This window comes from Fukomys damarensis, unplaced genomic scaffold (genome assembly GCF_012274545.1).
Source record: "Fukomys damarensis isolate Sample0158 unplaced genomic scaffold, DMR_v1.0_HiC HiC_scaffold_18, whole genome shotgun sequence".
Lineage (NCBI taxonomy): Eukaryota > Metazoa > Chordata > Mammalia > Rodentia > Bathyergidae > Fukomys > Fukomys damarensis.
The window spans coordinates 40,024,502-40,039,083 of record NW_022900930.1 but is presented as its reverse complement, the minus strand read 5'-3'; the positions used below and the strand labels follow the sequence as shown (position 1 = coordinate 40,039,083).

Genomic DNA, 14,582 nt, shown 5'->3' with positions numbered 1-14,582 from the left:
GGAACTTTTTTCTTGGTTGGCTTTTATACTGTGCACTACTGTAGAAGTCTTTAAGATATCATAAGTGACTTAAAATTTCTGGTTATATTTTTCAAACTTACGGTGGTTGTATGTAATTTAGTGCCTAATTCATTCGCTGATAGCCTTTTGAAATTATTTTCATCATTCTACAATAACATTTTTACATTCTAAAATTATGTTAATGTTGTATAAAATATATTTATTACCTATGTTAATCAGTTTCTAGTCTTTCTCCTTTTATTCTTATCGTATAGGTGAAATTTGTACTCAAGTATTTGGATAATTTGCATGTGAATGTGAAATAGTAAGCAGTCATACAATTTACAAATGCAAGAAAGCTCCAGTCTTTTTTAGGAATGTTTTAAAGTGCTGTGAGAGGTTTTCATAGTATATCCTTTTAAGGAGTTTATTGCTAAGGTGTGTGCCCCTAGAATGAAAATCTTTTGACATAGGATCAGTCATGTTCCATTGGTTCATGGTGCCTGTTACTGACATTCTAGTAATGATTAGTATATGGCTACATTTTAATTGAACAAATGCCATGGGCCAGTGGAATTGTAGGACACGAGAACCTCTGCTGCTTTGAAAGGGAAAAGTACAAATAGCTGCATGTTTTAGAAAAAACATTAGATCGGTTTCACTGAAATATTTCTTTGTATCATTGATCATCTCAAAAGAGGAAAAAGCTATGCAGACAGACACATTCATTGCGATAGAAACCAGCAACACTGCTGGTTGGGCATGAATTGGAGAAGCCAAGTTCTATGGTGATCAGCTAGCACTTAACTGTTCTGCTGGTGATTTGCCTGCCAGGGTTTTCTTGGATACCTGGTCAACTCAATGGAATCCAATAATCTTGAAAGCCATTTGGTTTTGTGAACAGGACCTGGTTAGGGAAGCTGGCCTTGATTGCCATCCTGAGAAGGAACCCACCAACAGTGCCATGAGAAAGAATGATGTAGGAGCAGAGGCACATTGCACTATTGGGCTGAATTTAGGTCATTCAACATAAGCAGATTTTAAAAGCACTGTACATCTTTTACTGATTTATTTTCTGCCCACTAAATGGCTTAATAATTTCCTGCAGGAGGAACAGCTGAAATCTCATGAAAGCAAGCTGAAGCAGATTACCACCGAGCTGGCAGAGCACCGCTCCTATCCCCCAGACAAGAAAGTTAAAGCCAAGGATGTAGATGAATATAAGCTCAAAGATCACTATCTGGAGTTTGAGGTATGTTGAACCTAAATGTTAATAAATGCGTATCTTATGATTCATCCATGAGGTGAAAGGTTGTAAGCAGCTACTGTAACCATGGGGGGCTTGCCTTGGCCCTAGCTCTAATTTGGGAGCCTCTAGCATGGTATTGATCCTGGTCACCCGTCATGCTTGCGATTCTATTTAAGTGCCAAATAAACATCAAACATCCTCTTCCCATGTACACACTTGAAAGCAAATAGCCTTCCTGGTTAGAATAGTGTGCACCTGCTGTGAGATTCAGAAAAAAAAGAAAACGACGAATAACAGAGGGAAGTGCAGTCTGGACCACTTCTGTACATGTCCCTGTGTCCCCTCCAGCAGAGTCTGAGTCAAAAAAAAAGGAAATGAGATAGAGGATAAGGGGAAGCATCCGCTTTCCCCACACGTTCTTGCTGTTCGGCGACACCAGTATATCTTCTTACCACTCACTGTCCTTTCCAAGGATATGGATACATTAGCTGGTGGCACATTTGAATGCTCTAGTTAGTGTGGCTGTAAGAAAGAGGGGTAAGAACCATGTGCTCGGGTATGAAACAGCAGAACATTTAAAAGCAAATTGAAAGCAATATAATTTCTAAGTGTTTCCTTTGACTGTTCTTCCAAATTAGTGTCAGGATCTTTCAACTCTCTTGCTTAGCCACTTCCTTCAGACACTTGAAGTATCTCAGAAGAAAATGCAGGAGGCATATATTTTTTTCTGTTGGGAGTGCTCAGTGTATCTGTAGCTATTTGTACTCCTTGCAGCTCTGTCTCTTTTATTTCCCCATTCTTCTCTCTCATTCCCGTATCATGCTGTTTTTTCCTCGAGTAGCCATACTAGCAAAGACTTGAGAAAAACACTTAAAAAAAGACAGTGACAGAAAACTAAGCAGCTCATCATGTCGCAGGCTTATTCATTCTTAGAAATGGGAATTCTCAAAAAGCAATCATTATTTATCACACTTCTGGGATAGATTTAAGACATAGCCTGTTTTGTTTCACACATTCTAATTAAATTTCCCAATACCTCAGGCCCCTGCTTTCAGCACTCTGCAACTTACTTTGAGCCCTGGACTCTAAGGGGAAAGAGCCTGTCCCCAGGAGGTGGGGGCAACTGCGAGGCCAGGGAAAGTTGGCCACTGCTTGATGCATACCCCTGCTTTTGAACTTTCCTCCGTGCCTTTTTTCTAAAAATGTAGCCCAACCAGAGTCCGCATTTTCGTTTCTGATGTGAGGTTGACCCAGCCCTGGGGAGCTTATCTTCTCTTCATCACATTGTCTCCTCAAGGAGCACAAAGAAGATTACATTCCAGAGCCCTCGACTGATTAAAATCAGACTCATGCTAATATGTGGAGCATATGGTGCTGTCTATCAGGCTACGTTAACCCATGTCTAACAGCAAGGTAGATGGTGCCTCACTTTGTGCAGATGTTATCTAAAATAGATTTTTTGTGAGTGTGATGTTTTTTGAGAAGTGAGTCATTGGCTATCAAAAATTTAAATGAAAATTGAAGTAAGATGTCATATAGAGTCTACCTTGCTGTGATGTCAGCACCGGAATTGATCCCCTGTGAGTGCTTGTGGAGGTCCTTGCATAGCATAATTTGCTTTGTAAGCACCCTGCCCTGAGCAGATTGCTTCCTTCCCTGAAGGGGAAGAGAGAGCTATTGGCCACTTTGTGTAAATGTTAATGGCCCTGTCCCAGATCCTAGAATACTGATGGAGAGCTTGATATGTATCTGCTGAGTGTCTTAATGAAATTTTATCACTGTGTATGGAAGATAACAGAGGAAGTAATTCTGTGATAAAGCTTAATAATAGTCCTTTTTACTGGAGCAGAACTAAAAGATGCACCCCATGAGAGTGCAACTGACAGGCAGGTGAGAACAGATGGTGGTGCCTGGGATTCAGTGGGAGCCCTCAGATGGACAGGGGCGGGGGCACTGACCCAACCTGTGCTGCAGTTTCCCCCACAAGGCGTCAGATCAGTTTTCTCACCTGCTCCGTGGTGGGTCATCACCATGAGACTCCCTTGGTTTCAGAGCAGTTCTTATTTTCACAAGTCTTGGTGAGGAAAAACACTTATTTTGGCAGAATATTATGCTATTTGTGATACCAGGAATTGTTCCTAAGTTTATGCATTTGTTTATATCACAAGTTGCTTTGAGTGCATACAGTTAATAACAAGCCAGCTTCACAGGTCTTACTATTCTGTACACATTCTCAAAACTCACTATGGTAAGTAACTTGAAATTCTGGTAAATGCACAGGTTCAAGGTTTAATACACAGAGAGAATAAGAAGGCTTCCACGTTAGCCTGTGAGAAAAAGATTTGTTTTTACTTAACGCAGAAAATGTCACTCAGACTGGGCTATAATCGACTAAATCTGTACTTCTCTCTTCTTTGACTATTAATTAGTGGAGGAGAGAAGTGGGTACTGGATTTATTTTGGATTTAGTTGATAACTTTGGCTGTTTCATGCTTACAAAAATTTGTTTGGAGTCTAATATTACTGGTAAAAGGGTGGTTAAACATCACAAGTTTACACTAGGAAATTAATTCCCAATTTCATGAAATAATCAGAAATAGTCTCATATCCTTATATATTAACTTCTTTCTACTTTAGTTTTAAAAAATATTTTCATTGATCTCCACGCTTCTGGTACACAAGGAACTTGGGGTTTGTATCAAATGAATAGTTTGTACCAGAAATAAAAATTCACAAGATGCCAGCCAGGCAAAGTACAATAGATTATGCTGTGCTGGGACACATCTGAAGAAACAGAATCATTAAGGGAATTTCTCTTGGTAGAATCATCATTGCCCCCCGGTTTTTGGCATTTTGTTCTTTCGGCTTTAAAAATAACCGTGATTTGAACGTGAAGAGGCTGAAGATTTGAAAGTGAAAAATATCTTTTCGTAAATTTCATACAACATTCAAAATGTGTGCAGTAGGTTGAGTAATTGATCCTCCTGTTGAGGCCTGAGTAGAGAGAGGGAGGAAGTGTAAAAGCCCAAATTTCCTAAAAACATGAATGGGATGTTAAGGCGCTGTTGAAGGTCAGGTTCACAGCCAGCTCCCAAAAGCCAGCCCAGAAGCTGCTGGAAAACTGGCCAAGACAATGCACATGAATTTTGTGTGGCAGCGGCCTCATGTCAACACATTCCCTTTGCATTTGTTTTTGTTGTAAATTGAATTCATTTAGGAAAGACAAGCTGTCTCCTTCCTCTTGTCCCCATTTTATCACTTCTGATAATTTTCTACCTCTTTGTTAATAGCCTGGTCCCTCGAGTCAGTATAGCTTCCAGACCGTACAGTGGAGGCTGTAGCTGGTTCTATGTGCTGTGAGTAGTAGTTGTTGTCTTTGAAAATGGGCTTTGGAATCAGTTTTTCTGGTCTGGTTTGAACGTGTTGTGTCACGTTCACATCAGAAACTCAATCCTCCGTATAGGACAGTGTTGGGAGGTGGATGGCAGTGTGTACAGCCCTCTTGCTCACAGTTGCCCTCTCTGGGCAATTTCACCCTCAGGTGATGCTGCACGAGGACCCTGGCCAGATGCTAGGCTATGCTCATGGACTTCCCAGAGCCCAGAACCATTAGCCATGTAATTTTCTGCTCTTTATAAATGACCCAATCTCAGTTATCCGTCTGAAGCCAGAGAAAATCGACTAAGATAGAAAATAGTAACTGAGAAGTGGGACTGTTTCTGTAACAAATAACTGAAAGTGTGGAAGCAGCTTCACAACTAAGTACTGCACAGAAGCTGGAACAGGTTTGGAAGGAAGGCTAGAAAATCCTGTATTGCAACAGAGAGCCCTCTCCTGAGGGCCCAGAAGAAGATAACTGACCAAAGAAAACCTCAGAGTGTACTCAAATAGTTATGGCCACAATTTTGCTGGAAATATGAACAGTGAAGTCAGGCAAAAGGAACAAGGGTCTGGGACCTGTAGTCAAAGCCTTGCTTTTTAAACAGTTGCATAGTTCTTGGTAGAAATGTCTGTATCGTAGGACTTTGTCGAAGGTGAATTTAAGAGTGATGTATTTGATTATCTAATAGAAGAAAAATTTAACCAAAAGATTGAAGGAGATGTATGGCTACTTTTAACCGCATACAGTAAGATGAAAAAGGTGAGAAATCGTTTAAAGACAGAATTTATAATTAAAAGGGAAGCAGAGCAGAAAGACTTGGAAAGGTTCCAGGTCATATAAAGAATAAAAAGGCTTCTTTAGCAGAGTAAGCCACGGGTATAACTAAGCCACCACGTGCTAAAGAAATTGCCATGTGTAGAAGAAACTATCAGGACAGTGGGAGAGAGACCCTAAAGTCCCTTTGGAGAACTTCAAAGTGGCCCCTTGTATTACAGTGCCCAAGCAGTCCTCGAGGGCAAAATTTCCAGAGCAGATTCTCAGCATTCGCTGCCCTGCACTGCCACAGGTGCAGCCCAAATCCTAGGGCAGCACCCCTGTGCCACCCTGGCCACGGTGCAAGCAGCCCAGCTGCAATAAAACCCTTTACTTGGAAGGAGCAAGCTGTAAAACTTGGCAGTGTCCATGTAGAGCTGACTGAGCCGGTGTAGAATGCAATAGCTGTGCAACCATGGCTGCATCCACACTAATCTCAAAGGATGTCGCAGGCAGGGAACTCAGGCACTTGTCACAGCATAGGCCGCTGCCCAGAGTTCCCACTGAGGAAATGTCCAGGGAAGCCTTAGGGACAAAGCAGCCCTCAGGATCCCCAAACTGTGAAGCGATCAGCAAGCAATGCCAGTCTGGGAGAACTGCAGGCGTCAGAGTCCAGCCAATGAGAGTCATGTCTGGGATGAGTCCGGCAACACTTGGGCGGCACAGCCTCCACCCTAGGGTGCCCAGGATCCCAGTACATGGGGTCTAAAGACTTTTCTCCCGTTTCAGGATTTAGTATTTTCCTTGTTGGGTTTTGAACTACTTTGGAGCAGGTATTCCCTTTCTTCTTACCAGCTCCTCCCTTTTGCAAAAGGAAATGTACTGTGCTTTCTTGTTTGATTTCACAAATTCACTGCCAGAGAGAACTTATCTCAGGATTCATTGTGCCTGGAGTCCCACCCATATCTCATTTGGATGAGACTAGACTTGGAACACTGGAGTTCACAGTGGAATAAGTTAATAAGACTTTTGGAACTACAGAAAGGCCATGACTTACGAAGACTTCACAGTGGTTCAACTTAATTTTTTTTTCATGTTACAATAGTGTGAAAGCATCGTGTGTGTAATTGAAATGACACTTTGAATGTTGTTCCTTTTTCTCGGGTTAGTGATGTGCATGCATACCATACTGTCATGATCCTGGGCAGTGAGCTAGGGCTCCCAGTCAGCCACAGTTAGGAAAGAGAACAATTACTACTCTATGGTGTATTATGTTGTTAAGATACGCTGTTGGTAGGTTAGATGTATTAAATGCATTTTTTTTCTTCAATGTTTGCAACTCCTGATGGATTTACCAGGATGTAACAGCATGTAAGGAGCATATGGATTGTGATGGAGTAAATATGTTTTGTACAATAAGAAGGATATGAACAGATTTTGGAGGCCAGAGGTAGCATACTGTGGTTTGTACATATCCACCAGAGTTGGGGTGTTGAAAACTTAATTCCAAATGCATCATTGTTGGGAGGTGAGGCCTAATAAAAGGCAATTAGATCATGAGGGCTCTGTCCTCTCATTGGAAGTGGCTTCCTTATCATGAGAATAGATTTGCTATGTAAAAGTGAACTGGGCTCTCTCTTGTTCACCCCCCCCTCTCGCTCTTCTGCCATCCTCCATGGGGTAACACAACCTGAAGGCACCTGCTGCTACTGGGGTCATGCTCCTGCTTCAGAACCAGGAATCAAATAACTGCCGCTGGTTAAGTTACCCAGACCCAATTATAGCAGCACAAAGCATAGGAAAACATGTTCCATCTGGGTTAGAATACTTCAGGTGTATATGTTCTCAGGTTCCAGTCCATGAGAGAAAAAAGAAAGTCCACATTATTCATGACTAAAACCAAAGACAGAATAAAGAGAGCAGGAGCCCACTCCTGAATTGTGACCCAGAGTAGCATACGCTTTTGACTTCAGACAGTTGAGGCCCACACCAGGCACATGGCTGAGAAACTCAATTTTAGAAACCACAAATGTCTACTGTAAGAAGACAGTGAAATTTCTTGGGACAGAATATTTTAAACCTTAAAAATCTGGGACATTCTTGAAGGACGATGCATCTTTTCTGAACTTCTTGTCTTTGTTGGCATTTAAAATTACATGATTCTTTCTGAAATTGGCATATTCGAGAGAAAGATGATATTGCATATGGTCATTAGAGTAATGCAAAACAGCTCATATCTAAAAACACATATAATATTAATTTCAAATTGTAAATTTAAAGTTTTACTGTTGGGTATTTTGTTACATAGTGTTGACTGAGTAGTTTGCTGTGTCTCTTTTTGAGAAAATGATCTGATTCCTTTCTCAGATTGTTTTAATATTTTTGTCAGCATTAGATTAATAAATTTCATACTAAGTGGCATTTTACGGTCCACTTTTCCTTGTATAAGAGCAGTGCAATACAAATCTTTATACAGTGTCAGTTGTCACAAGATAAACCCACCGTTTGAAACATAATTATTTAGCTATTAAGTTATAAATGGCTTGATCATAAAATTAGAAAGATAGCTGTTATTTTCCTTTTTGAGAGACATTCTGTTTACATACTGAGAGATGATGATTAGCAATATACCTGTAGTATATCTGAATTCAGATTGGTCCTGTTTCACATGTCCTATAGCTGGCTACTATATTGCACAGCATATAAATAGGCCATGAAATCTGCATAAGAGCCAGTCAGAGGAAGGGTGGCCCATAACATGCCTGGTTACAAGTTACACTCTTTAAGAGGTGGAGCTATTGGCTCAGGTTTGTAGCTTAGTGGCACCTTGCCTGCCTAACAAGCACAGAGTCCTAGGTTCAATTCCCAGTACCAGAAAAAAATAAAATAAAATAAAATAAAAACTAAAAGCTGAGCGTGGTGATACATACCTGCAGTCGTAGCACTCTCGGGAGGCTAAGGCAAGAGGATCACTGTGCGTTCAAGGCCAACCTGGACTACATAGTGAGTTCAAGGCCAGCCTGAACTACATAGCAAGACCCTGTCGAGAGAGAGAGAGAGAGAGAGAGAGAGAGAGAGAGAGAGATGGAGAGTTAGTATGCTTCTGTATGTACCTGTAAAGCTTTATCATGGATTATGGATGGTGTCCATTCTGAGTTGCCAGTCTTTAATTCTGTATCAACTCTTCAATGTTTTGATCTTTTAGGTGGTCGTAGAGCCAGAGGAGGCCTCCCTGAATTAAGTGAGGTCTGTGGTGGCCCATGCTAGAATGTACTTTCTTATATCAATGTCTGGTGGCATAGAAGCAAAGCACACACGTTTTCCTATAAAAGGAAGTTCTCGTCCAGAAACCTTGGACAAGACCCTTTCTATACCATTACACTTTTAGATGATTGACTCTTTCTCCTTTGTTAAGTTTGCTATTAACTTTGAATTCTTACCTAGACTAACTCTGCAATAAAATGAAAGGAGTTTGTTCTTTTTTTTTTTCCACTTTACCCAGAGTGCTCTATCTTTGTCTTCTACATTAAGTTTCTTCCAACTACTTTCTAGAAGAATCTATGTGCTTTTCACTTATGGGTTTTTAAAAACTTGTGTGCTTAAGTACCTGGCTTGAGATGAGTTTGTTTTGCTTATGATGCATGTCTCCTCCAGAATTACTCTATAAATTTATTGCTATAAGTTAAGGGATTTTTTGGAAAATTTTATCTGGAAATGTTAGAAAGAAAATCATAAGCACACCAAGAGAAGTTTGCTATAAGAATTCTGTAGCCAGCGTTCATTGGAAGGCTAAGAGTTGGTCCTACTCCTTTCATACACTTTGTGGAAGAGTGTCACTATCTTGCCTGCTTGTCCTCTCACTGCGACAAGGCTCGCATACGCTAAAAGGTGCACAGGGTACTCACAATATGCTTCTTCCCTGAGCAAATTTAGCTTTGGGCAAAATTTTGAAATAAGTAAGGAGCCCTGTCTTCTAGTTCACCATCTCTCCCAGCTATCAGTATTGCGTCCTCTTCAAAACATCTTGCTCCAAGTAGCTCCTTTCAACTTACAGATTCCTGGAAACAAGCCCTAACCACTCGTTCTGTCCATGTGGAACTTTTGACCTGAAGGCAGCAAGAGACTTGGTTATGGTCTGATTGATCAGTGTGCTGGGGTTAGGAGGTTGCAAGGGTTAGGAGGTGCTTTACCAAGACAGGCTCCACATTGGACACAGAACTGGCAAGATAGTTGCTTGTGGTGCTTCCCACTTAAAAGGTCATTTGAGTTGGGAATTCAGAAGATCTGAAGTTGTCTTGTTTTAACTTTCTGCTGCCAGTAACACAATAACGGTCTGGATAAGTTGTAAAGACAGGAAGTTTATTGTGGCTTGTAGCTCTGGTCTAAAGTTGAGGGGCTTCATCTCAGCCAACTTCCAAGTCAGAGCTGGAGATCATGTGGCCACAGTCAGGGAATGTGAAGAGATGAGCCAAGCTGACCTTTTATAATAGGCCTGCTCTTAAAATACTGCATTAACCCATATTAGCCCATTAATTGCATGAATGGATTAACCCTAATCACCTCTTTGTGTGTGTGTGTGTACTTGGGATTGAACTCGGGTCCTTGCACAAGGCAGGCAGAGGAGCCACTGAGCTAAATCCCCAGCCCCTAATCACCTCTTAAAGGTCCCACTGTGCCCATCTTTTAAGATCTTAAATTACGTTGGAATTAAATTTTAACTTGAGTTTCATGTAGATAACCCACATTCGCATCAAAGCATGCTTCAAATTCCAAATGAGTAAGTAAATGATAGAGATGAATTGTCTTAAGAGATCCATGGGATTTATAGTTTTTTTCAAAGCCTCTTCAAGTCATACTTAAGGGTTTCCTAGAAAGATTCACCCTGTCTCTTTATAGCTAGCAGTGGGCCAGTTGGAACTGTTCACCTGTGACCAGCCACAGTGGAGGGTGCTGGCGGCATGCTTCTGAAGAATGCCTTGTAGGACTAGCTGATTCTAGCACAGAGGCATGAACAAAATATAAACCAAAAGATTAAGAACACGATATGTATAAAAGTATTGCCACAATAAGCTATGTTTTTGTTTTAGAAGATAAAAATTATATAAGGAAATTTAGTGAGAATAGCAGTATTTCTCTAGCTCAGTTACTTAGACAAGTAGAAATTTAATTTTATACTCTTTCAGTTCAGAAAACAACTTTCTATTTTGCTCAATAGCAAATTCTTTTATCTCATTAATCTAATCAGGTGAATTTTTATTTTTAGTTAACTTGACTCAGTTATGGTCAAAGCCTTCACAAAAGACCAGGCTGGTCTGGGACCGCTAGGGAAATAGAATTGTCCCTTTTGTGGGTTAGAATGGTACAGATCATTTCTTAAATTTTCCACCTGGAAAACAAAATGTATGGTATTTTCTAAGTGAGATTAGTGTGCTTTAAAATGAAGAATTTGAGTCTAATTTTAAAAAGAGATGGAAAACAGTATTACTAACACCGTTTAAAGAAAATATTTTAAGAGCTAGAGAAAAATATTTGTAAAGAAGGAAAGTCGTAGTGGTACATTAAAAACTAATTTTTCAGAAGGAGTTAATGCTGTCCTGAACAACCCAAATGTCTCCTCCTCCACAGACAGGATGTGTAAGGACAAAGGAACCTGTTCCCCTCTCCTAGTCCAGATAGCCCGCTGAGCTCTGCCAGGATAGTAGCAGGCCCAGGATATGGAGAGGGGCCACGGATGACCATTCAGCTCTCCTTCCTCTCTGAGGATGTGCAAGGCAGGGGGATTCTTAGAGATAATAAAGCAGGATTGAGTAGAGTAGGCAGTCAGGCTTGTCAGCTCATAAGAGAAACTGACACTTCATATGACTAAGAAACAAAAAATGTTTATTTGGGCTGCCTGGAGTTACAGTTGGGAAAACACAGATTCAAGAAGTATTTAATATGCACTGTGGATTCTTATAGGTTTCAGACAAGATTTAAAGGCAAAACAGCAAGAAGGAAGGGCAGTGGAATCAGTTTAAACTGGTGGAGGCAGGATAGCAACATATCATCGCTGAAAAGATTTAGATAACTTAATATACATAAAGCAGTTCTTAAAGACAGAGGGAGGACAAGAACAAAGAAGTTCCTGGACTTTACAGGTAGTCCCGGTGGCTATCTGCACAATTAGAATGTTCTCCTTTAGGGAAAACCATAGCACATAAGCTACAAGAAACGGTGAGATCTGCCCTGGAAGAGTTCACGGTATGCTGAGGAAGGGATGTTCGAACATATCTGCACAGTGTCGAAGGCTGTCTGAGGTGGACGGGACTGAGGCCTGGTCTCTCCTGTCCTCTTGGCCAGAGATGTTGGAGATGCCACAGTCTGTTTGGCCTCTCATTTTAATTTCTCCCACTAAACAGATTCCACAGAAGAATGAGGGCAAGGCAGGGGCAGTTGAATAGAGGTCAAGCTTTCAACACACTTTCTTCAAACTACACTTTCTTCGCTTCCTTTTCTCTATGTTAGTCTCAGGCTTTTGACCTCTTCTGCTTATTATATAAAAGTAAGATTTTCTATTTTCAAATTTCTATTAGAAATTAAAGTCACAAAGTTTATTTCTAAAACAACAGAGCCAAAAGACTGAATGAACAGACCAGAATTTACACTTCCTTAGGTTTTTCCAGAAGGCCATGAATACACACTACACAGACTGAAAATGTGTGGTATTTGGTCTATTTAGGCAGTGGGTTGCTGCTGCATGGTGAAACCCAGTGTGGGAACGGCACAGGAAGAAAACTCTCAAATTTTCCTTTTTGAAAATGTGAAGTCCCAGTATGCTTTCATTTAAGAACTGTTTTGCATGCTGCTGCTTTCTTAAATTGGTAGGTAAAGGGGGAAGACCCATATCAGCAACTCAGTTCTGCCACCACTGCAGAATGGAGATGAACGGTCCTCACTTGAATAAGTAGTTACTTTAGTATCTCCCTGTTCTGTTTGTTTTGATTTTTTGGGTTATTTCTTCCTTTCCGAGTGCAGAGAGTGCTTTGCTATGTACATGACGTTATTGGTTTTCAGCTCATTTCATCTTCAGATGGCCTTTTACCTCTCCTGCACGAGAAAACGAAATGTCAGGAAGAAATGTATTCAGGATTTGATTCCTGGAGCTGTGAGGTCTGAATGCTAATGGGATAGTAAGTTAGAATTGAAGTACAGTTTTATTTACTATCATTTTTTTTCCTTTATCAGAGGTCAAATGGGGATACTATTCTATTAAATGAAATATAAATGGTATGCAGGGCTCAGGAAAAGAAGCTATTCAATCAGATGCATGTAAGTGTATATGTGGGGTTGTGATTTCAAAGAATATCAGTAGTGGAGATTTTTCTCAGAGAGCCATTAGCATTCAACCCAAATGACAGCATACATAGCCTTAGACAAAGTGTTTTTTTTTTTTTTTAATCATCCATCCTTGGTAGGCATAGGCTACTAGTGAAAAGAGATTTGTTTCTACATATTTGAGAGATAGATTTTTATAGGTAATTGCAGATCCCTTAGTAATACATAGAAAAAATGAAATATAGTAAGGAGTTTTACAACTGATGAAAGTATTTTATTAGAAAATAGTCATAGTTGAATCCCTGCTACCAAAAAAAAAGAAAAAGAAGCCATTAAGAATTTGACTTGTCAGACCAGGGATTTGGCTCAGTGGTTCTGCTACCTGCCTTGCAAGCACAAAGTCCTGAGTTCAATCCCCAGTACCGAAAAAAAAAAAAAAAGAGTTTGACTTCTCCTTGACTTTGGGTAGTTTATACAAGGGTGCATGGAAATAGCTAATTTTAAGGAAGAAATTCACAGAGAGATTGCTCACTGGGCCATGTTCAAGAAAACAGACCTCAGATGTTTATTGGCAGAGTAGCTGCTGCTCTTGGATTTGGTTTTAAAAAAATCCCGCCCCTGAGTTGTTTTTCTGATAGTGGAATTGCATCATGCACTTAGATTGCTAGAAATCTATTTACATATACTGTTGGAGTGGTCCTGAGGAGGAAGCTGAGCATGCAGCTCTGAAATTATTTAGAATTGATCTGAGATGAATTTGCAAAGACTAAAACAAAATCTTTAATAACATAACCAAAAGCAGCAACTGTCCCTGAGGCAACCATTTTTCCCCTCAAACTCTCCTCACCCTTTTAAGTGGAAAAGCCATCCCTGAAAGGGACTGCGTGATGAAAACTAACAAGTTATGAGAATGAATCAAAGCCACACTTATTAGTCAGTGACATTGTCAAGAAGAGGTTATCTCACAAGAATATCTTTTCATTGCCACAGTGCTTTTCGTGACTCAGTTTTAAACATCCCATCTCATTCTTTCATATCCTTTAATAGGAACTATTTATTCCTCTGTAGTGATTACTTTCTATCATGAAATTAAATAAATTAAAGCATCTTTATTTTTTTTGTAGTTGTTTACCTTCTCTTTTCTACCATCTGGTTATAAACATTGTCCAAGTAAAATATAATACTTTTAAGTATTATGATTTGTTTAGAGCCAGCACCAGATTCCCTCCAGTGTTAATATTGATAAGACTAATATTCTCTGACCACGGGAGCTTAATAAGAATCTTACCTTAGCATACAAGGGTATGTCCAATGGTACATGTGATCATGATGCACTACATGGAAATACACATGGAAATGATGAGGCAAGTAGAATCTAGATGTAAATAATCCTAACAAATCTTTGTCTTTCTTATGTATATCTTTGTTGTTATACATTGGAAAATAGAGACTCTTCTTTTCAGAATTAGATGTAGTGACTATCCAAATGAGGAATCACATGAGAATCCATGTATAATGGTCCAAATTCTCACTTTATTTTTAACTCAAAATGGGTAATAAATCTCTTCTTCATTTACTGCTCCATAAAAGATACTGAGGAAATAAGTCAGTGTTTTATGAACCCCAGAAATATGGTACAAATTACTCCTCTGTCTTTGCCAAGGCAGCCTGCACTCAGAGCACTGTGCAGGATTTGCCACACGTGGTGACTGGACTGCTAAAGTCAAGTACATGAGAGGAAAGGGACAAGCCTTTGTTATATGGTGGCCCATAAGCCTCAGAACTGATGGAGTCTGACCTTGGTGCTTTTATGAAAAACGTGAGGATAGCAGAACATTGCATGGAACACATGTTCAAAATATATTTTCATATATATATATATAT

The 14,582-nt window shown here is 40.0% G+C and overlaps 1 protein-coding gene across 5 annotated transcripts in view; it reads left to right on the top strand.

Annotated features, from left to right (window-relative positions):
- Positions 1–14,582, top strand: part of Psd3 (pleckstrin and Sec7 domain containing 3) — a 299,163-nt gene that overhangs the window by 268,311 nt on the left and 16,270 nt on the right. For all 5 annotated transcript variants that reach the window (XM_010624949.3, XM_010624969.1, XM_010624959.1 and 2 more), the window contains one exon: positions 1,109–1,252. In XM_010624949.3, coding sequence (XP_010623251.1) covers positions 1,109–1,252 — 144 coding nt within the window. The remainder of the gene's footprint in view (positions 1–1,108; positions 1,253–14,582) is intronic.